Here is a 21,546-nt window from a genome sequence, read left to right as displayed (position 1 = left end):
AATTCACAAAACAGAGGTTAGAGAGAAAATGCTGCGATGGCTCTTCAACAGTAGATAAGATGGGAAGAAACCATAACCCTCTTCTTCCTCGTCCCTAAATAAAACACTTACTACACCTCACACACACCTCTATCATGTAGAAACCTGATGGAAGCCGGTACCTCCTCCAACCCCAACCGTGCCCCCACTACTGGCAGCATGCTCTATTTACTGATAAATCCCCCCCAGGAGAGGGACTTAAAGGGCATTTTGGCAGCACGAATGTCTAGGAGAAACTTACTCCTCGAACTTCTCAAAACTCAGTAATCACATTAAAATCAGGTTTGCCGCCTTGACTAGAGCTTTTCCTTCTGAGTGGCAGTGGCCCCCCCACAAACTACCTCTTACAGCTTGATGTCTCTCCATGGTGGGGGACAAACCACGTAGACAGCCCAACCTGCCAACACTTGATTTTAAAGACACCTAGCAGGGCAGGGAGAGGATGACTGGAGAAAAGCCAGTTTCACCAGACTCCTAACAGATGCCAGTACTTGGCAGGGGTGGAGAGCTCCTGCTGGAGTGGGCATTGTGGAAGTGGAACAGGAAGTGCTCATTCTCACCTTTTGATGTTGATGGAGAAGAGCTGCAGCACCTCCAGAGTCGTCCTGCTGATGGTGGCTGCAAACGATCTGCCTTGACAATAGCTGAAGAAGAGCATCTGCAGCACGTGGGAGTAGTAGACAGAGACCCCTCCACCTGCCACCTGGCTGTTACTGTCCTGTCAGGACAAATCACAACATTTGCCTTAACTTCTCACGTTGCCGTGGTGCCAGCTTCCAGTTTTGCTCGTTACTAGCTTTAAATCAAGGTTATGGGCTCTCATACTCTAAGCATGAGATCCCTGTGAGTAAATCTTTAAAATACCAAGAGAACAAAGGAACTTCAAGTTGAATCAGTTTAGTCCTAAAGAACAAGAGTTTTTGCTATTAGGTAAAAAATTAGAAGCAAAAAGAAAAAAAGAAGAAAACAACAACAAAAGAGATGCTGAGCAAATGAAATCTGGAATAGAAGGAAGAGCAACATTAGCTCTAACCTTCAGGTCCTCGTGGTTGATTTCCAGTACGTTAGTGACATAGAAGGGCCCCTGCTGGGCACTGCTGGCCTCTTCCATGAGCTGAGTATAGATGTACCCAGCCGAAGACATTATCACAATGATGTTCTTTCCCTCCTCGTTGAAAAGGAAGGTAACATCTCTTATTTTTGAGCTTGGCAGGAGAAAGTAGAAAGTTGGACTCAAGGCATCAACGGACAGGTCATAAATCTGTAGGATGGAAGGAAAAAGGTGAAATAAAGGAGATCTATTTCAGTCTTATCCCCCAAATTAGCCTTGTAAACCCAAAAAGCTGCAATTGGTGAGGAACAGGCATTCATCCCCAGTCAACAGGCATCTCTAGATGTCAGGCACTGAGCACACAAAAATGAATCAACTATCTTTTTACTCTCTCTCAAAGAACAAGCAGGGGAGAGATGCACATCAACAAATTCTGTAACAAGTACAGTAATGGCTGTGCACTTGGTCCAGTGGGGGTAGAACCAGAATCAGTTTCATATTGCCTACACACAGGAAGCTCCTACTCAGCAACATGACAAAAGGCGACAAAATGTTAGGATTTTTTTAATTTCTGGGAGAAGCTAGCACACAATGAACATCAGACATTCCGGATTTAAAAGCAAAACCATTCTAGGATCACATCATCAAAGAGCTGTAACGGTACCTTGACAAAGTCTGCAGTAACAATCGCTAACTCAGTCTGTGAACCAGGTAACCACACGGCTTTGATGATGAAGTTCCCCGTTGCCAACTGGGGGTGCAACACCAAGTGATCGGAAACAGAGCCCGAGCTACTGAAGGTCAGCACGTGGCAGTCCTAGCCGTGGTTGAAGGAACAGAACGGTTAAAAGATGATTTGGAAAGTAGGTGGACTCATCTCAGAGTTCTAAAGTTTCCTTTTTCTTTCCTAATATTCCCTGCCTTGAGAGGGCATTCAGACTTCAGATATTCAGGTTTCAAGAACATGCAAAGATTATTTCCAATACAAGAGAAATGTGGAAGATCTGGAAGAAAGTTAGAGAAAGATTTCTTTTCCATTCCAATGACTTTTAAGTTTTAATCTCAACAGTGAACGAGAGAAAGTGGTGCTGAAAGAGAAGGTGAGCAGGATCTGCAGCTCAAGGTAATCAAACCTGGACCAAGCCTCACCTTCAGCCCACAAACGGCAAGGTAGTCCTCCTTGCAGGGATTCCCAGTGAGGCTCAACACCGTAAAGGGGACGGGGGCGGAAGCCAGGCGGGTCAGAGTCAACTTCCTTTTGCTGGAATCTGCTTGCTTCAAGAGTGCAGAAAGCTGCAGAACGGTGATCTGCAAAGGAACAATTACCAATTTATTCTTAACGCCAGTGCTCTGAGAGAACACGGAGCAGTAACAAATGTGCCTTCACCAGGGATACTAGTTCACAGCCATTTGTTTGTGGATAAGTCTCTCGGGAAAATCCTAGACCAGTATCAGCCTCTATTTCTCCTGGTTCAAAGATATGGAACACCTTCCGTTTCCTTCTTCCAGTGAGGACAAAACAGATGAGAAACGAAACCAACTGCTCTTTGTATAATCAGTTCATAAAAATCATTCCACAACTCCTAGGTACTATTGCTCTTTCTAGTTTTCTATGAAAATGTTTTTCAAAGTATTTTTGAGCTGTTTTAAGGACTATGCATATCTCTAGTTTGCTTTTCACTTAAAGTTAAGACAACTTTAGTGATGATGAAGAAGCCAGAATACAGAAAAGCAGGCGTTAAGCTACCCACCACCCTTCCAACTTCCACTGGTTCTACAAAATGACACAAACTTTCCTGTGTACTTAGAGGGCTGGGAGGCCAGGGAAGAACTAAATACAGAACACCGAGTCTTTCCATGCAGACTTTTATCTCTCAGCTGTGCACTCCAGAGTTACCAAACTGGGCCAAGACTGGGAGCCATGTTGTCCTAGAAACACTCTTAGTCATTACCCTTCCCTGGAGGCTTGAAGGATATGGGTGGTTTTTTCTCTTTTTTTGGTGAGGAAGATTGGCCCTGAGCTAACATCTGTGCCAGTCTTCCTCTATTTTGTATGTGGGATGCCACCACAGCATGGCTTGGTGAGCAGTGTGTAGGTCCACGCCCGGGATCTGAACCCATGTAACCCAGGCCACTGAAGCAGAGTGTATGAATCCAACCACTATGCCACTGGGCTGGCCCCTTGAAAGATATGTTTTGAGTGGGAATTCACTAATTAGAAACGGTCTCTGTTCTGGTCATAGTGGTGCTAGGTCTAATGAGATAACTCAGGGGTTTGAGTAGAAAAGCTCATTGATCTGTCCCTAAAGCACTCTTGGAATCAAACTTCCCCAGAGAGCCAATCAGAGCACAGTCATCTGTTTTGCTTTGCACTAAGGCAAACATGACCTAAAATGAGTAGGAAGGAACAGGAGAACCCACCTTGCCCTTCTCATGGCTGACAGCCAAATGCTGGCGGCGCCCATGAGGGGAGGAGAGCACACACATAGCCACCCGCCGGAGCACATGGGCACTGATCAGCTGCCGGATAGTCTGGCCCTGGTCTCCACTGTAATTCATCCGAACGTTCTCAAAGGCACCTTCCTGGGAGCCCAAGGTGGGGACCTGGCAAACGGGGGCAGAGAGAGCAGGCAGTAAGAAGGCAGCAAAGATCAAGTGGATTCATACACTATTCGTATGCCTGAGATATGGCACAACTTAGTCACTCAAAAGCAATGGATTCCAACATCTCATCCACGGACAGTTGAGTAAAATTTGTCCAAGTTACTCTCAGGCCAATAAGAACAATGAAGGGAATGTTTCACAAAGTTAAATTTAATTAATACAAAGTACTGCCTTTTAAAAAATGTTAAAATGCCCTTTTTTAAAATCAAATGATGCTGATGATGGAAGGAATTTTTTTTCATCCATTTAACCTGGTAGAATTAAGTCAGCAACTGTCTGGATCACCAACACCAACACCCCAATGTTTTTTTTCGCTTCATCTTTAATATCTAAAAGTCTAAAAACTACTGCTCTAAAACTGACTGATTTTTAATAAAATACCAGAGTATGTGTGTGTGTGTAGCTCCAAGTGAGTTATTTTTCCCTTAAAAACAGTCACCCTCTGAGATACACACGTGCCTCACTCATTCTTATACTTCCCTTCAGAAGGGCCAACACTTTACTTTCCACTCCTGTACAGCACTGCTGGAGAGGCCAGGCCGGCCACGCCAGGAATCCTATATTCAGTGCTGCACAGCAGGTTTTGAAGCGGATAATGACTTATGACTTATAAGCCATGTTACATGAAGAAATAAAGAAAAGCTACCTAAAGGGCCGTCAGCCAAAGAGGACAAGCTTTATTTCTGCAAGTCAGATGAGCCTCAGGAGAGAAGACACAGTGAGGAGCTTTTCTATTTTATACACAGAAGAAATTTCTAACTATTCCAATTGCCCTCAAATGTTCCTCACATCTCAAGGGTTCATACATTTATATGAACTGAAAAGAGGGGACAGTCACTGGGTTGTTCTAAATGGCCCCTGCATTCCTTCTTTTGAAGATACACTTCATATGCCGATTTGCACACTGGCTGTCAAGATGGCTTAGATGGCATCTAAGATAAGTTCTGGACAGCCAGGGATTGACGGTTCTCCGGACATTCCTCAGAGTATCAAGCACACCTGGGCATCTCAGTAAATCCGCTGGTTCCTACACCCACCCAACTTCCTGACCCTGACACACTCACCATGAGCTGGTCTGTCATCTCAACCACCTTGTCCACTGTGTGCAGCTCACGGAGGGCTTGCTGAGCCCGGCTGCTGCTCCCCACAGCTGAAGCCTGCTGAAAGTTGGTCTGAATGGCGTCCATGAGGAAATTGAGCATGTCTAACACGAGAGGAGCGAAGGAGAAATTGGCCTGAGAAAAATCCAAATACACACGTGGAAAAAAAAAAGACAAATAATGGGTCATACGCATCGTAATAATTTTGCCAGTAACTACCTTCAGAATCCAGAATCCAGTTTCCTCACTTCCGATTCGATAATCTAGCCATCATCTCATTCTCTCTGTAATACTGAATTTGACTCCAGTCAATATGCTATTGTGCTACTAACCCTAGAGCGAGCTTCCTAAAGCAGGAGTCCCACATAGATACCAAATGCTTAAATGCACCCACCACATATAATTAGTTAACCTCTCTCCTAGCCATCTACCACAGCTCTAGTTATGTACCATCCTTGGGAAAACTCAGAAAATCATCACTGGAATCATCTTCTGTATTCTGTGCTTCAGATGAGGAACCTTCGCCAAAAAAGAGTGCTCTAGAGTATTACACAACTCAAATTTACTCTCCCACAAACCCCCCATAATACTCCTCAGTCATAATTCTTCCCTACAAGGTATAACTGACAACACACACTATTTGTTTCCACACTATGAAAATGAGTGACAGAGAAAGGAGACAACAACTCTAAGTTCCACCAGTGGAGCTGCAAGGCAGGGCCATCCTGCTGCAAGGCTGCCTCTGGGTTGCAGAAACCCCGGGTCTCCGCCGTTGTGGGATTTGGAAGTGAACCTGTGCTTCCGTTAGTGGCTTAGGAGCCTTTAGAAGCTGTGTCTAGGAGGTGGTGTCCAGCGACCTTCCCAGAGACTACCCCACGGTACAGTATGTCTCCAGGCCCTGTCCCAGCCTTGTGCACCGTTTGCTCCTGAACCACCCACCAGGCTCTGCGCTCTGCCCACCCTGCTAGGCACCATCAGAGCCCTACCTGGTTCTGCAGCTCCTCCCGGCAGCCCTCCACTGTGCGGCAGAGGCTGCTCTTCTTGGGCTTCTCTTCGTCAGCAACCTTTCCATCGCTGATGGTGACTTTGGCCTTGTCAGCTGGAGAGGTGCTGGTGTGGCGCACCAGACTCTCTGAAACCCTGGGTTCACTCTGAAATGCTGACTCCTTCACGGTGGAGCTCATGCCACTGCTAGGAGTTCGCTTCACCAGTGCCTAGAGACAGAAAACATGAGAGGCCCTAAGCTCTTGTCACAAGCATGGATGAACTATTGCCTAAGATCTTGGAGGAAAATCTGACCCAAAGGAGAAATTGGCTAACCATTTAAATGATATCCAGAAGCCTGAACTCTGATCTTCATGGTATTCATCTAAGAGCTAATACTTTACTCACTCACAGAAATAGATCTTGATTATAACATCTGATATTGTGGGCAAGTCTCAGGAAAAATCTACAAGACCGCTAAGGACCCCGAAAGTTCTAACATTCTAAGTGAAGTGCTCAGTGATAGAACCAGAGAACTTACTCCTAGACCCAAGCCACTATGAAGGTGACATGGGAATTTTTGGTTTGGTTTAAGCATTCCCATGTCACTAACAAGTCACCCTGTATAGTCTAGCAGATGCCCCAATCTCTCACCAAACAGCTGCCATCTTCCTTGGCTCCACAGTCACAGAAGAAGGATCCATACTTGGCATAAGAAATTTCATGATCCTTATGGCACACCTTGGCACAAACTGTGCAAACACCCACCCCATCAACCATTTTGCAGGTGTGACAGTGGTACCTACGAAGAACAAGAACCAGCAAATGAGCCCAGAAGTCTCAACAATCAAGGTCCAGCAAACTCTCACCAGAAAGGAAGAACTCCTCTTACCAATGCTGGTTCATGAATTCTTTCTGAGTAATAGTAAAAGTGCAGAGTTTATTGCAAAGAGAATCTTCATCCTTCAAAGATAATAAGTCTTTTTAATCAAAAATATATCCTTCCACACAGGCACCCACAAAAACATACCCTATTGAAAGTAATCAACTCATAAATGACCAGTAGAAACCTGCTCCAATTGGAAAGAGCCTGTAGGCTATAAACGTGCTGCAAGTTCAGGTGAGACCTTAAGGTTTTGTGGTTAAGAAAAAAATTAACCTCATGCTTTCTCTGTAAGGGAGCTCATACCATCCTCATGAAGAACTCATCCCTTAAACTCCATCTTGGATGCGAAAACTGACAGATCACAGGACAAGTGACTCTGGAAGGCACGTGCTTACTAAATAGCCCTTTCCCCTGGAGATTAGATCCCTACAGTTTGCCCTGCAGGTCTGGAATAGTCAGTCTGGCATTAGTCCTGCAAGCTGGGAGAAAGCAACAAGGACTGGGAAGAGTTTTGAAGCTCACAGGAGCTAGAAAAGAGAGCCAAAGGCTTGTTAGTGTGAGCCAGGCAAATGCCAGCCAACCACTACCTTGCACGGTTACCCTGGTGGGTACTTGGTACTTACTGAGTCCTCAGCCTGGGAATCTTCCTCTTCCACTGCCAACTCCTCCACCCAGTCTGAGTCCACCTCAATGGCCCGCTCTTCCCCATCCACCGAGAGGTGACTTGGGCCCTGACCATTACTCTGGCTCAGGGCATTGGTGACGTCAGCCAAGTAAGACATAATATGGCATGTGCACTCCAGGACCATCACATGCTACAAAAGAAGACCACCATACCACAGAAAGTTTTAGATCTCTGTATTTGATTACTACATAAACTGTTTTCTCAATAAAGCTCAAGATCAGAGGGATGGTATAAAAGCAGAAAAGAAAAACATTTGAATTATCTATTTCTTCAGCTCTTAGCACTATGACTGCATGTAGCCAGTCAATAAATTGTACTGAATTAGTGTGATTCACTCATTCTTAAGCACAAAGATAACTTTTCATAAAACTCTGTAAAATGAAGTAAAAAAATTCAACCCAGGAAAATAGAGTGAAAATAGAGACAAAAATCATTCAAGAAAAAACTAGATTGATAGACAATAGACTAGTGGTTGCCAGAGAGAGGCGGTGGGAGGAGTGGATGAAATGGATAAATGGGGTCAAAAGGTACAAACTTCCAGTTATAAAATAAATAAGCCATGAGATGGAATGTACAACATTACATTCAATACAGCTAATATTATATTGCATATTTGAAAGCTGCTAAGAGAGTAGAGCTTAGAAGTCCTCAACATTAAAAAGAAAATTTGTAACTATGTTTGATGATGGATCTTAACTAGAATTACTGTGGTGACCATTTTACGATATATACAAACATTGAATCATCATGTTGTACATGTGAAACTAATATGTCAATTATATCTCAATTTAAAAAAAGACTAGATTAGAAGTATGAATAGGCTCTCACTGACATACTTTCTACGATTAGCATTTTTTTTAACCTGTAGTGAAAGAAATTTAAATTATTGGGTTTTAAATTACTGCAGCAGAGCAGAATAGCTTCAGAGATCAAGTGAAAAATTTTCCAGCAAACTACTGCAGGCAGTTCATGCTTGCCTTAAAAACCCAACAGTCTGGCATCAAAGCCTCAGATCGCTAAGTTCCTTCACTCTGCACTCTGACAGCTGAGTGCTGAAAGGATAAAGATTAGCAAGAAAGAAGGGAGAAACAGGGGGCTGTGGTGGGTCTCAGAGACCAGTTATCTGCTGTTAGCCACCTTTGTCAGGTTTACGAGTTGGGTAGGGGGAAAAAATGCCTGAATGCAAGATCTCTTGTCAGTTTCAAACCCTTTTTTCTCAACACAGTGACCTGAAACTTCAGGTAAAGTAAACAATTCTACCATCTGGACTGGAGCTGAGAAGGTAGTCTGTAACCCCATATAGCACCTGCTCAGAGAGCAAAGCTCCCCTGCAGGGGCAGGGGAGAATTTTCCATAGCATACCAGTATCTAAAAATAGCAGGAATTCACTATGTTTTAAAAAGGATTCTGCTGGATATTTGCTTACCAGAATATTTCCTTCCTATCACTTCTTGCCACCCAGAAGAGGCCTGAGGGCATGCAGTTCGCAATTACACACTTCTAGGCCTTTGGGATCGTAGGCCTTTATCCTCCGGAGGCCAACCAGGGACAGAAGCCAGTGAGAAGGAGAGCCCTCCACCTGACCACAAAGGTAAGAACCCTCACTCCCTGACTGTCGCCACTCCTCACTTCTCTTACCTTTCCATGCATTACATTGGCATTCAGTTTTTCAACCACATTCTTCTGTGACAGGTATTTCTTGCTGTCCCAAAGAAAAAAAGGGGGGGGGGGGTGCATAAAATCATCTAGGGAACCAAAGAAAGGAAGCATCTTCATGAATTCTGCATCAATTTGTGGAGAAAGAGAAGCAAAGGCCTTCTTAGAAAACTATTTAGGTACCCAGAGGTTTGGGGTGCTCTGGTCTTACCATTGACACTTGGTACACTTTCCCCAAGACTTCTCTTAGGAACAATGAACAGAAAACCCTACTAAGAAAATAATGATGATCAAGTCTAAAGCGAACAGAGTTATTGGCTACTCCTTCAATCTCCAATAAAAAGGTAGAGATTCACGTTTCTTCTACATTCACTCTAAACTACAAAGAAAATAACCTGCAATTAATTATCCCCCTTTTCTCTAAGAGCAATGTTGTAACCTACAGATGGACTCCTCCAATTTCATCATCTTACCATCTACTCAACCAGTCCACAGCAGCATTATGAAGCTGAAGATGGCCAGCACCTTGACCTGCACTGGCCAGAGTGGCCATCACAACCATGAGTTCAGGGAAACCAGTCCCATCACCGTTGGCCAGCATCTCTGTTGCCATAGGGATCAGGGTGCCCAGAAGCACAGCACACACACCTTCCCCAACTTGACTGGTAGAAAAGAAATAGCAAATTGGTAAGTAATCAACAGGAATCTGACTCTGCGTACTTTTAAATTTGTAAGAGTAATTAAAAGAAGTTTAAAATCAAGCATTAAATACAGGACTATATATACTAAGCCTAGTTTAGGACCTGGGCTACTGGAGCACAAAATATCCACCCATGTTACAACTGACAGGCCAAGGCATGGCAAAAGTTTTTCCATGGGAAAAATCAAGGAGCTCTACTAGATTCCTTGAGTCTGTCAAGAGGCAGTTATGGAATTGCTGAATGCTAATGACCGATGCCTGAAGGAAAGATAGCTGCAAATGTTCTCAGCATATTTGTGGGATGGTTAGAGACATGTGACATAAATGCAGCTGCTCTACCTGTTTTCCCGAACAATGTACGTGGTCAGTAACTGTAAGAGCTGCCGGTTCTCCTGAATCACATCCAGCTGATCAGAATCTTTGGGGGGAGATGTAGTCATGCGGGTGAGCCAGGCCTGGAGACGCACCGGCTCCACACAGGCCAGCTGTGCCAGAGAGCCACAAAGATGCAGAAGGCTCGGGTTAGGGCTCTTCTCAGCTGGGGACAGACCAAGAGGCTAAGGTCAGTGGCGGAGGGTTGGGAGGAAGGAAGGGAGGTGCAAACTGAGAGCCAGGAAAGGGGGAAAGCCTTCAAGCAAGTTTTCAACTTTCTCCAAACTTTCTCTTAGGGATTCTCTCCACTTGTTAGCATTTTCATGCTGCAGTTATACTCGGGCAGAAGATATGCACAGTATTAGCCGGACATCAAAGTTCCCGTAAGAAGATTACTAAAAGCTGTCACTCACTCAGCTGGAAGAGTTTGGTGAAGAATTTCAAAACTCGGTTACAGAATTTAGCAGAGAGGTTCTCATTGGCTGTTGCCATCATGATCTGCACAAGTTCTCCACTGGGAGGCAGGAGGGAAAAAATGAAAGAATCACATTAAGCCTCACATAAAAGGCACCCGTTTCTATTTCTTCACAATCTCATCTCCTCTAAGGGAACTGGTCATTTGTGAATCAACAACACTAGGTGTTCATGGAATCAACCCCTCATCAATAACCTCCAGGAGTCAGCAACTAACCTAAGTCCTCCTTGAGGTACAAACACCTAAGTAGGTCTTAAGTATTCCCTGAGAAAGAACACCTAAGTCAACATAAATAGCTCGTTGCTTTGAGGCATTCAAAACCGTTCACTGAATAAAACAAAATACAGCTCACCTGTCAGAGAAAAATTCCTCCATAGCTTTACGAGCCTGGCTGCTTTCCAGTTGTTTTTCCAAATACTGGAGACATTCCTCCAAGATGGATTCATCTAGTCCACTAAGGATCAAAAAGAAAAATTAACTACCAGAAATAAGGTGGTTTAATGTCCTCCTAATACTGATTTCTAAAAATACACAGTTCATTTATGACTAAACCTGAGGGCACTATTCAATTTCGTTTTGAGAAAGCTTAGCATAAAGCCTGGCACGAAAGAAAGATGGAAGGAGAGGAGAGAGGGAGGATAGACGAGGAAAGCAGGAGCCCTTGACAAAAACCTGGACTCCTCAACAACAAAAAAAGGAAATCCCAATACTTGGAACCTTTATTTGTCCAGTTCTCAGTGGGGTAAGACTGCAACTTACTCCGCTGTTCTTTCCGGTTCACCTATCTCAACATGGCCTAAACTATCAAGGTCAAACAGTGCTATGAGACCACCTAATTCCACAGACCACTCATCTCAGAAGCGCGGCTACAAAAACATCATACGTTTTATCAAGCCCCTTTGTACACTTCATCACATCTAGTACAGCACTTGATAAGCACCTGTTGAATTACTTAAAGTTTCCAAATCTGAACATTTTGTTAATGTTTATTCCTAAGAATTAATCACAAAAGAGTATTCTAAGTCACCTTTCGTGCATGTCCACAAGAACAGGAAATGCACACAAGTACAGAACTTTCTATTAAAAGGCACAATAATAAGCTATTAATTAAGGACATAAAGAAGCCGCTGGTGGTACGTTTCATTGAGAGTAAGTAGCAGGAGGTCACAGGAAGCTTACTGACCGTTCTCCTCAATCAGGCTCACCTATTGGGATCTGCATGATTGGCCAGAATGTTGTAACAACCAGTGATCAGCTTCTCATAAACACGAGCCAAGAACTCATCAGACTCTGCAGGGCCCAGGATGCGCTCCAGTGAGTTGCTACTGATCTCAGCAACACTCTCAGTGCTTGAGTCCAAAAGAAGGGGAAGCAGGGTCCGAATTACCTGTGGCGGGTTCATCTCATCGGACCAACTTCAGCAAAGAAAATGGAACCAAGTTAGTGAAAATACTCCTCCAAAAGCTGTAAGGACAGGACAGGGTAATTCAATCACTTATTGAGGGGAAAGGCTTTTATTCCAGTTTTTTTCCCCTTAATGGTTGTTTTACATGGGGGTAACCATACAACTCAAATTCTTCTTTTTCATTATTATATCAGAAGCAAAAATCACTTCCATGTGAAAAGTCTTATTAAAACATTAATCATATAAAATGTATTTTATAATATTCAGAAAATTAACTGAAACCTAAGCTAATAACCCATCCCAGACAACTTTTCTAGAACTGCCAGGAATCTGGATTGCTTTTAAGGTAAGGTGATGTAGGACTTTACCCATGACCTATGTACACAAAGACAAAACAGTCCCTCTACCGGCTTGCCCTAGTCCCCACAACGGCAGCATCTAACTCCAGCAATGATTCTGGAGAAATGTGACTTCAAATACATTACTGTCACCTTAAAAATTAAACCCAAAGCACCTCTAAATCACAATATGATTTAAAGCCAGCATGCCTTTTCTGAAAAATACTACACAGAGAGGAAGAATTACTCTGCTGTCCTTCAGATAAGTTAAAAACCATTCTACATAAACGCTCATACTGTACTCGAAAGCAACAGGCTCTCTTTGCTATGGAAACATGCAAGAAAAGCATTATCAGATAGCCCCAGTGTCTTCATTTAGCTATGACAGGAGACAAGTGTAGAGGACACTCAGGGCTGGGCAGTAGGTACTCACACAATAAGATCTCCAGTCAGCCTGACCAGTGAGAGGAGCGTGTGCTTCAGGGACGCAGCCAGAGGCAGACTTTGGCCACAGAGGGTCCCGAGGTGAGCGGCCTGCACAGCACTGATGTAACTCTCCGAAGGGATAGTGTCATTGGCAAAGGCATTGCGCTGACGGAAGCAAAACAGACGTGAATGGACAGACCATCTATCTGCCCAGGACGAAATGCCCAGACGGAAAACAAGAAACCAAGCTGACATAAAATAAGACCCCACTGAGGCTTACAGGCAATGGCTGTGCTCAGCGTACGCTATTACTCACCGTGCGAAGGGACACGGGGTGGAGGGACGGAAGCACTTAACAGATTTTAGTTAGTACACAGTTAAAATTTAAGAAGTTAGTTAAAATTTAGTTGGTATACGATTAGGATACCAAATACCACTTTTCAAATAATTAGAATATACTATATTTCACATTAAAACTATTGTTATTTGTCTCTAAGAACTGAGAAGGATCTTGATTTTACGACGTATCTGGCTTTCCTTACAAATATCTTAATTATCCCTATACTACAGCTCCAGGTGATGTAAACAGAGGTTACAATTACAAAGTAGGGACGACAAGATTCTAATACTTGGCTTTTCCAAAGAACTGTAATAACAGAATAATTTAAGAGAGGTAATCTGAGTAGAGCACACACAGATGAAGGAAACTGACAGAAGACTCAAGAGTCTTCTAAGAACCTAAAAGCTACTCCATAAAATTATGACAAAAAGAGCACATTCCTGAGAGATAACCTAAAAAGGAAAGGAAAGAGTTAACATTTACTGAGAATTTATGTGCCAGATAATGTGCTAAGCACTTTACATTTAATATACTTAATCGTCACACCCCAGTATTTAACAAATGAAGAAACTGAGGCTCATAGTAATAAAGTAGTTATCCTGTACACAGTAACACAGTCCTCTTAGCAAAAGGATTGCATGGGTACCATTTGGGTAATTCAAGGCATTGACTATTGATTTAGCTACAGCAAATACTACTGCAACATACAAAGATCTCTTGGCAGCTGGTTTAAGCCAAAAGAACAAGAAGAGAACACAGAATGGCTAGTGCTCCATATTTCTACTCCTGGAACAGACACTCACCCAGGAGCCAATGTTGGGAAACTCATTAGTATTGATGTTATTCCAGGATTCACAAACAGCTTGCACTGATGATGGTAAATTCTGAACCAGTGCTGGCCCTGGAGGTGACAGAAAGGGCAAGGAATCAGAACAAGAGAAAGACTGACACACAGCATTTTAAAAGCCAAGCCAAAATGCAGAAAGAAACACCACAGCCCAGGGTGTCAAAATAATTACTAAAATAGCTTAGATGGATATTTCAATAGCAGTACTATATCCAAGAACTAGCTAATTGCTTAATAGCTAACAATCTGAATTGTAAGGTTTTCATTTCCCATTATATTCACTTTCTAATCTTACAAGTCAAGAAGACAACTGAAAACAAGATGCAAAGTGAAGGCAAGTCATTACACGTCAGGCTAAATGCACTCAAACATCTGTGACACCTTCTATCAATAGGTAGCACTTTAATCTCTTTTCTCCTTAAGACAAATCTTGACGGCAGGGATCATTAAGGCACCTTAATAACAGCATTCAGTGAAGTGGTGGAATTTAATTTCTAAAAGTGAGAATATCTGAACACTGAAAGGGGATTTAAAGCTTGATATTCAGGAAAACATAAATGGCTATAACTTTTAAAGGATGACTATTGCACTTAGCTCCGATCCTGCTCAAGTCCTTGTGACTCCCCATCCTAAAGTTCTACAGATACTCCTCACATGGGAAGAGGCTTTCCCAAGCACGAAGCAGTGGCTTGCTAGTCTTCCTAATCTCTATAAATGAAAAGTAGAACAAAGCAAAATAGTCTAACGCTTCAGAACCAAATGATCTGGGTTTGGATCCCAGCTCCAGCACTTGCAAGATGTACGATTTGGGGCAAAGAGAAGTTCTCTAAGTCTCAGTTTCCTAATGACTGAAAGGGGATAACAACAACACGTACCTCACAGGATTATTGTGAAGATCAAGACAGATCTATGTCAATGTGTGACACACAGAAAGGTTCCGATAAATGGTAAATGCCAGTAGACAGGTAGAGAGGGAGAGCAGCGCGAATACTAGTGTACCAGCAGTGACAGTATTATTCAAAAGCCCACTCACTTACCCAGGGTGTTCGCCTTGCATCTGCTGGAGCCAATAGCCAAAACAGCAGCAAAGCCATGCAATTTCTCCTGGGAAGGTTTTTCAGTGGATCCATCTTCATTAAAGTTCTGTAGCAAGTAGGCTCTGAAGAAAAAGTAGGAGGATATGTGAAAGCTAAAGCAATCTACTCCCATCACAGTTAGCAGAAACTAACCCTAGACAAATTGAAAAACCTGTATCTCAGTTTCCTAATCTGTTAAATGTAGTCGAGTGTACCTGCCCCTGTCTGGTCTCATAAAAATTCCAATGGGTAACTGTTTCCCAAAGAATATCTCATCCTCTGAAATGCTCTCAAAACACAATTCCAGGACAAACGAGTTTAAGAAACACTGAATACTCTAATTACCCTCCTCCCACTCGCCTCAGAAGTTTGGCAATATATATATTAAAGGCTCTGAGAAGTACTGTATTTTTTGTTAAAACTGTTTAATTTTATTTACCCAGCACTTCCCAAACTTACTTGCCCAGAAACATCTATGAACAGTTCAGTTTAGAAAGCGTTGGCCTAATGGGTCAGATTAGGGCCTGTAAGCTCACGGAGGGCAATGACTTGGTCAGCTTTGCTACTGCTATACACCCAGCACCTAGAAAAGTACTTGGCAAGCAGCAAGCACTCGTACTTGTTATTTATGCTTATTGCTCATATTTGTTCAAAAATTCTGACTCAAGCAATAGTCCTCTCTCTACCGCAAGGTATTCACGCAAAAAATGTTAGTCAAGTTTTACAAGGATCTAAGTCCCTCTCAGCATAAAAGCCCCACAGAAAAGGAGCTGAACAGTGAAATCCTATAGGGACCAGATAAGGTAAATGAGCGTGAAGGGGCCCAGTGAGAGCAGCTACACGGGAGAGCCACTCCTCAGCTCCGGTATGTTACTGTCATATGGGAAGTCAGACCTAGTTTTGCCAGTTCTTCCAATGTAAAAAAAGCGAGAAATCTTGATTTGTTAATAAACTCTCAATTTTTATACACTGAAAATGATCTAAAATGTCTAAATAAATCATGCAGAACAAACAATAGTCTACAGGGTGTGCAATTTGCAATGTTTACTACAGAAAGGGCTGGATCTGGATTTCAAAATACTCTAAGAAATTTTTTTTCTCCAACTACATACCATGAAATAAAGAACACTTAAACAGCTTCATCTTAATGAATAATAGAAACGACAGTATTTGGAAAAATTACATTATCTTTCTTTGTATCCTACAGCAAAATGTTAGAAAGTATTTAAAGATTTATAGAAATTAAACTTCTTGTTGACTCTTCCTGAACTACTGAAAATTCCCTCATCAGGCACACCTTCATATTAGAAAAGAAAACATTATACCAAGGAAAAAAAAAAGGAAAAACAAAAAACCTAAGCTGATAAAAAGGAGAAAATGTGAAATTCTGTCCCTGAGGATCTGCAGAGTGATCAGTACTTGGAACTACAAAGTTCAGTTTGAGGAATTTCCAGGCTCCTAAAGAAAGTAAACCACTCAAGGATCTAAATTCCCCATTTCCGACATCCTGGGCAGGCAGCCCGTCACACCTGGTGAATGATGCGTAGGTGTCAATGAGCTGCAGCGTGGCTGGAAGCAGGTTCTTGGTGATCTCAGATGACTTATGAGGATCCGTCTCGGCAGCCATCTTAGAAAAATGCTCATCCAAAGAGACCTGGACCTTCGAAATAGCAGCATCAAGGGTGTAGATGGACTGAAGACTGGGAATTTCATGGAGTTGCAAGATGGTGGTACAGTCGATGCTACAGAATGACGAGATCTTTAAAAATACCCAAGATATTAATTAGCTGTGGCAAAAGGCTGTGGCAGAAGCCAAGTTCTGTCATTAGGGATCCAAAACTAACACACCTGTCGAGCAAAGTACTCCTCTACAATTTCAACGTCGTACTTCACCGAGCTGCACTTGGTGGACGCCAGTTCTAGGAGAGAACCAGCATGTTCAGCCTTCATTCCCTGTTTGATAAGGTGATCCTATTTGGACAATAAGAAAAGGGTTTAGGAGATCAAGAGAGACAGAGTGGAAAGCTTTCATTACCCTTAAATTTAAAAGTTCCCAGAAGTAGAGAGCATGTTGGCTTTAGAGACCCCTCAGCAGCCAGTTCTGTGTTACACTGTGGTACCTTTATCCAGTTGACATAGGAGCTGATCCGGAGGCGGGAAGACCACCGCAGAGTGTGTAAGATGTCACATTCACTCATCTCAGGTGCATTCATGGCCAGCTGGTTCATGTAAGTCTTTGATGGTGGCAAAATTCCCAGGATCCGCCACAGTATCAGGAAGTAATACTGAAGAGCGCAGGCCTCCTGGAAGAAGCAAAAAGAGCAGTCACAGAGGTAGCAGCATTTGGTACTGCCTCAAGATCTCCCTAACAGCAGGAACTGTTCCAAACACAGCTTTTAAAGCAGAATTGTGTGTAGTCCTGATTTTCAACTTAGATTTGGCTCTCAAGTCTGCTCTCCAGTTCTTTCTAGAGAATATTCCTAACAATAGAGCAGAAAGTGGTAAAACACACAAATAACTAATTTACTCCCTATTTTGGACATTTCACAGGCCAAAAAAGCTATTCTAAGACAACTCCGGCTCCCTAATAATTTACCAAGTAACCAAAAGAGGGCAGGACATTCTCCTCAGCAGGCCCACAATCAGCCAGCCCTTTCTGTGGCCTGAATTGCTATTTTGGCTTCTAAAAGGTACAGAGATATTCATGGGGCCACAGAAAAAGCTCAAGTGTGAGGCTTTCAATACCATGCATCAAACAGCCTCACAGGAGATACAGTACTTAGGTGGCCATTAACTCTCAAACTCACATTTCTCTCAATGCTGACAAAAAGATACAAAAATGATAAAATTATCTCCAAGGTGAACATCACCCCCCAAACTACACAGAAATATTGAAGTATCAGTCAGTTTTGCAAACAGATATTTAATACACTGGTTAGATTCCAGATGAAAATTTCTGGTAGAAATGCTACACAATTATCAAACACACCCCAAACTCTTCATAATGAGCCCAGGCTTCCATGGTCTTACCAGGGCTGTTACATTCTTGTTTTCCTTTCTCCTGACTGTATCAAGCTGGGATCCAGCTGCAAGCAGGGATGTGAGTGCGGTATAAAGCTCATCATACTTGACAAGCTTGGAGAAAAGAACATCACACGCCTAACATCAAGAAGAAAAAGACAATCATTTTTTCTTATTTTTTTAAATATTAACTTTTTCCTAATACCCATACACCATCACTTAACCTCATGATTAACAGTTCATTCAAATTATAGTTATTAATTTCTCACTGCAGCAAGACTCCCAATGACGGACCTCACTCAGTTCATGGGCTACCGTGAGCACACAAGTGCAGGCTTTAGAATGAGGCAACTGTTTATGTCCATTAAAAGAGCTGCATGTGAAAATACTAACAGAAACAGTCTTCGGGAATAATGTGTCAGAGGTGTCAAACACTAGGAAGGACATCCCCTACAGCAAAAGTGGGGCCCAGAAACAAATCTCAAAAATAATATTTTCCCTTTAGAATAAGCTCAAATTCTAATACAGACCAAATTCCCTCCTTACAGTAAAAAAGTAAGTGGTTCATTCCCTGTCCCCCTGACAGAGACTGATTTTGGAGCAAACTATCTGACCCACATGTAAAATGGGGTTTTAAAATTCCTGGTACCACAGAATCAAGTCGGTTCAAATCATCCTCTGAAGCTTCTGGGGACAGGACACAGTAGAATCTGGGTTGTGGGACAGCATCTGAAAAACAACGTGCTAATAAGAATGGTTTCATGCTCAACTCTGTGTAATAAGTCTAAAATGTAAAATCTAAGAAAACACTTTGGAACAGGGTTTCCCAGCCTTGGCATCACCGACATTTTCCACCAGGTAACTCTTTGCTGTGGGAGCCTGTCCTGTGCTCTGCAGGATGTTTAGCACCATCCTGGCTTTTCCTACTCTCCCAGTTGTGATAACCAAACATGTATCCAGACAGCACCAAATGTCTCCTTTGGGGGTGGGGGGTACAATCACCCCAAGTTGAGAACCACTGTTCTGGGAGTTAACTAAGGTGATCTACGATCATCAAGTTAACCACCAAAATTGTATCATTAAACTGACTGCATTAAACTTAAATGCTGGCTCCCCAATGTAAAAGAGATTAACTAGGAAGAGATCCCAATGATAGTAAATTACACTAGGGCTCAATGAAAGTTTCCACAAAATACACAACACCTAAAAGTCCTCAGGATGAGATAGCAGACATACACTGAACATGAACACAAGAGGCACCTCACCAAAAGAACGGACAACTGCAATATGAGAACCACTGGAGAGAACGTCATGGCTCCCATTCTCTTCCCAACAGTATACCACCATGACCCAAAGGGAAATGCAGCCTATAGGTTACAACCACACTGCTAAGGAAAACTTACATTTAATCACTGAAAGTGGCAGGAATCCATATAGTACACTCCATGGCAGACACAAGCATTCCCAATTCTTATCTCAATGTTTTTTGTTTTTAAAATAGATGTGGGATATGTGAGAGTCTACTTCTGAAAACGGTTTGAATTCGTAGGTATGTGCCACCCACAGGAAGTAAACTAAACCAAATGACCAAAGATCCTCGAGGAGTCCCCAAGCTCTAACTGCAATCCCACCAATGAGAATCAGTTTCTTATTGAAAATCTTCCTTCTGACCTGATGAAAAATGCTTCGACCAGTTTTCTTCTACTTCTTTGAACCCATGATAGAGAAGGGTGGTAGCTCGGCGGCCATTGCTGTCCTGAGATCCACTTGCCCACCCAAAAGGAGGACTTAGCAGGTTATGCTGCACCTTTTAAAACACAAGTACTCAAATTAAGAAAGATACAGAGTCACCGTTCTGCTTCCCACTCCAGGCATGATAACAGACTGGTATATCAAAGTTTGGGAAACTCACAAACCAAATAAAATTTTAGATTTTTCTGTCACTTCTTTCAGGAGTTATCTTTTTGCTGGAGTATAGAATAGTGTTCAAGGAAACACTTTACAAAATGCTAACCATAATAATCTTAAATGACCCTCCCATCCTTATTTTGGATCCCGACAACAAGCGAATTTACTGATCTATAAAATCTGCCACTCAGCCATCATTCAACCACTAATAAATACTCATTGAGGGCTGCTGCTCAGGGCACTGTGCTAGACACAGGCAAAGCAGGGTCATGCAAAGGAGGACACCTGTGAATGGAGCCTATAATCCAATTTTAACAAATGCATCAAATCAAGAAATCTACATTTATTGCTTCTGGGTAAACATAAAGTGTGAGTGCACATACACAAATCCTGGTGGTCTTCCTAAAGCTACTCATAAACCTACCACAACGAACACCTAAAACCTAAAGGGAGTAGGTCATTTCAGTTTGGATCATGGTAACTTGAGAAAATAACGCTCTCAGTAACAGCTAGTAAAGCAAAAAGAATGCGTTCATCTGTACCTGCTCAAACAGATACACAGGGGCTTTGGAGTACTGATGAAGCAGATAATCAAAGATCAAAAGGAGGCGAGCGAGGACGAGAGGCACAGAGCGCATCTGGGCATCCATGTTGGCACTCAGCTCCTGGATGATCTGCACAAAAAGGGTCAGTATGGCCCGCCGGCCTTTCTCAGTGAAGTTGTGGAAAATGAGGAGGAGTAACTGCAGGTGTTCTATATTCAAATCTTCTGTCTCACTGGGCACCACCCCTTGCAGAGCATTCTGCTTCACTGTCGACAAAAACCTACCACAGAGAAAAGGAGAATACGTCTGGTGGGAAAAGGTCAGAACACCCCACAAGAGTTACAATGTCACATGCTGGAAGAGTTAAACTTCTTAAACCCAGGCTTTAAGATAAATTAAGGAAGACAAAAAGCTGCATGTAAAGAGAAGATAAAAACTAAATCTTGGCTACAAAAAAGCCAGATTCGGCCACAGAAACATTTCAAAGAACCCTTAGGCAATGTCAACTGTGGCCACAGTAGTATTAACACCCACCCTGCCATTTCTGACAATGGAAGGAACTGCAAGCTCCCCAAAAGGCGACTTTTATTTTTTTAATTAATAAACCTGAGCAGGTAGAAACAACTCAATTACTTCCCCTATACTGTGATTCTACAGTCTAATTCTTGTTTTGAGAGTTTAGTTTACACGACAGGTCAAAATCACTGCATGATTATAGTTAAAAATAACTCAACGCACTAAAAAGCAATAAAAAAGAAATTATACTATTCAGAGAACTTATCAGAAGAGCTTTTATGCAAAAAAGGAACGAATGTAGCCAACTGTACCACTGCCTTCGGCCATCAGGAAAGAGATTTGTGTTTTAATATCCCTCACCACATCCCACCCTCCACCTCCTGGCCTTTTTGCAAGATTCCACAAGGAAAAATACACTGGGTCTTTGGCATTCAAGGAGGTTTATGATTTCTCAAATCCAGCATTAGAGCTATTTGATCGGAGAATGGGGAAGAGAAAAGCAAAGCCTTTTA

General features: G+C 42.6%; 1 protein-coding gene across 18 annotated transcripts in view; it reads right to left on the bottom strand.

Moving 5' to 3' along the window:
• UBR4 (ubiquitin protein ligase E3 component n-recognin 4) overlaps window positions 1–21,546 on the bottom strand; it is a 127,332-nt gene that overhangs the window by 77,607 nt on the left and 28,179 nt on the right. For all 18 annotated transcript variants that reach the window (XM_070510886.1, XM_070510887.1, XM_070510894.1 and 15 more), the window contains exons 19-44: window positions 20,516–20,798; window positions 19,737–19,872; window positions 18,715–18,794; window positions 18,075–18,203; window positions 17,165–17,347; window positions 16,893–17,015; window positions 16,574–16,803; window positions 15,006–15,127; window positions 13,925–14,022; window positions 12,789–12,946; window positions 11,818–12,027; window positions 10,965–11,066; window positions 10,551–10,651; window positions 10,105–10,303; window positions 9,539–9,727; window positions 9,048–9,111; window positions 7,348–7,539; window positions 6,731–6,801; window positions 6,493–6,640; window positions 5,841–6,068; window positions 4,819–4,989; window positions 3,512–3,694; window positions 2,240–2,398; window positions 1,755–1,907; window positions 1,073–1,300; window positions 600–757 (exon numbers count right to left, since the gene is read on the bottom strand). In XM_070510886.1, the coding sequence (XP_070366987.1) occupies window positions 600–757; window positions 1,073–1,300; window positions 1,755–1,907; window positions 2,240–2,398; window positions 3,512–3,694; window positions 4,819–4,989; window positions 5,841–6,068; window positions 6,493–6,640; window positions 6,731–6,801; window positions 7,348–7,539; window positions 9,048–9,111; window positions 9,539–9,727; window positions 10,105–10,303; window positions 10,551–10,651; window positions 10,965–11,066; window positions 11,818–12,027; window positions 12,789–12,946; window positions 13,925–14,022; window positions 15,006–15,127; window positions 16,574–16,803; window positions 16,893–17,015; window positions 17,165–17,347; window positions 18,075–18,203; window positions 18,715–18,794; window positions 19,737–19,872; window positions 20,516–20,798 (4,098 nt within the window). The remainder of the gene's footprint in view (window positions 1–599; window positions 758–1,072; window positions 1,301–1,754; window positions 1,908–2,239; window positions 2,399–3,511; window positions 3,695–4,818; window positions 4,990–5,840; window positions 6,069–6,492; window positions 6,641–6,730; window positions 6,802–7,347; window positions 7,540–9,047; window positions 9,112–9,538; window positions 9,728–10,104; window positions 10,304–10,550; window positions 10,652–10,964; window positions 11,067–11,817; window positions 12,028–12,788; window positions 12,947–13,924; window positions 14,023–15,005; window positions 15,128–16,573; window positions 16,804–16,892; window positions 17,016–17,164; window positions 17,348–18,074; window positions 18,204–18,714; window positions 18,795–19,736; window positions 19,873–20,515; window positions 20,799–21,546) is intronic.

Source organism: Equus asinus, chromosome 5, assembly GCF_041296235.1.
Source record: "Equus asinus isolate D_3611 breed Donkey chromosome 5, EquAss-T2T_v2, whole genome shotgun sequence".
Classification (NCBI taxonomy): Eukaryota; Metazoa; Chordata; class Mammalia; order Perissodactyla; family Equidae; genus Equus; species Equus asinus.
This window is presented reverse-complemented; position numbering and strand designations above follow the sequence as displayed.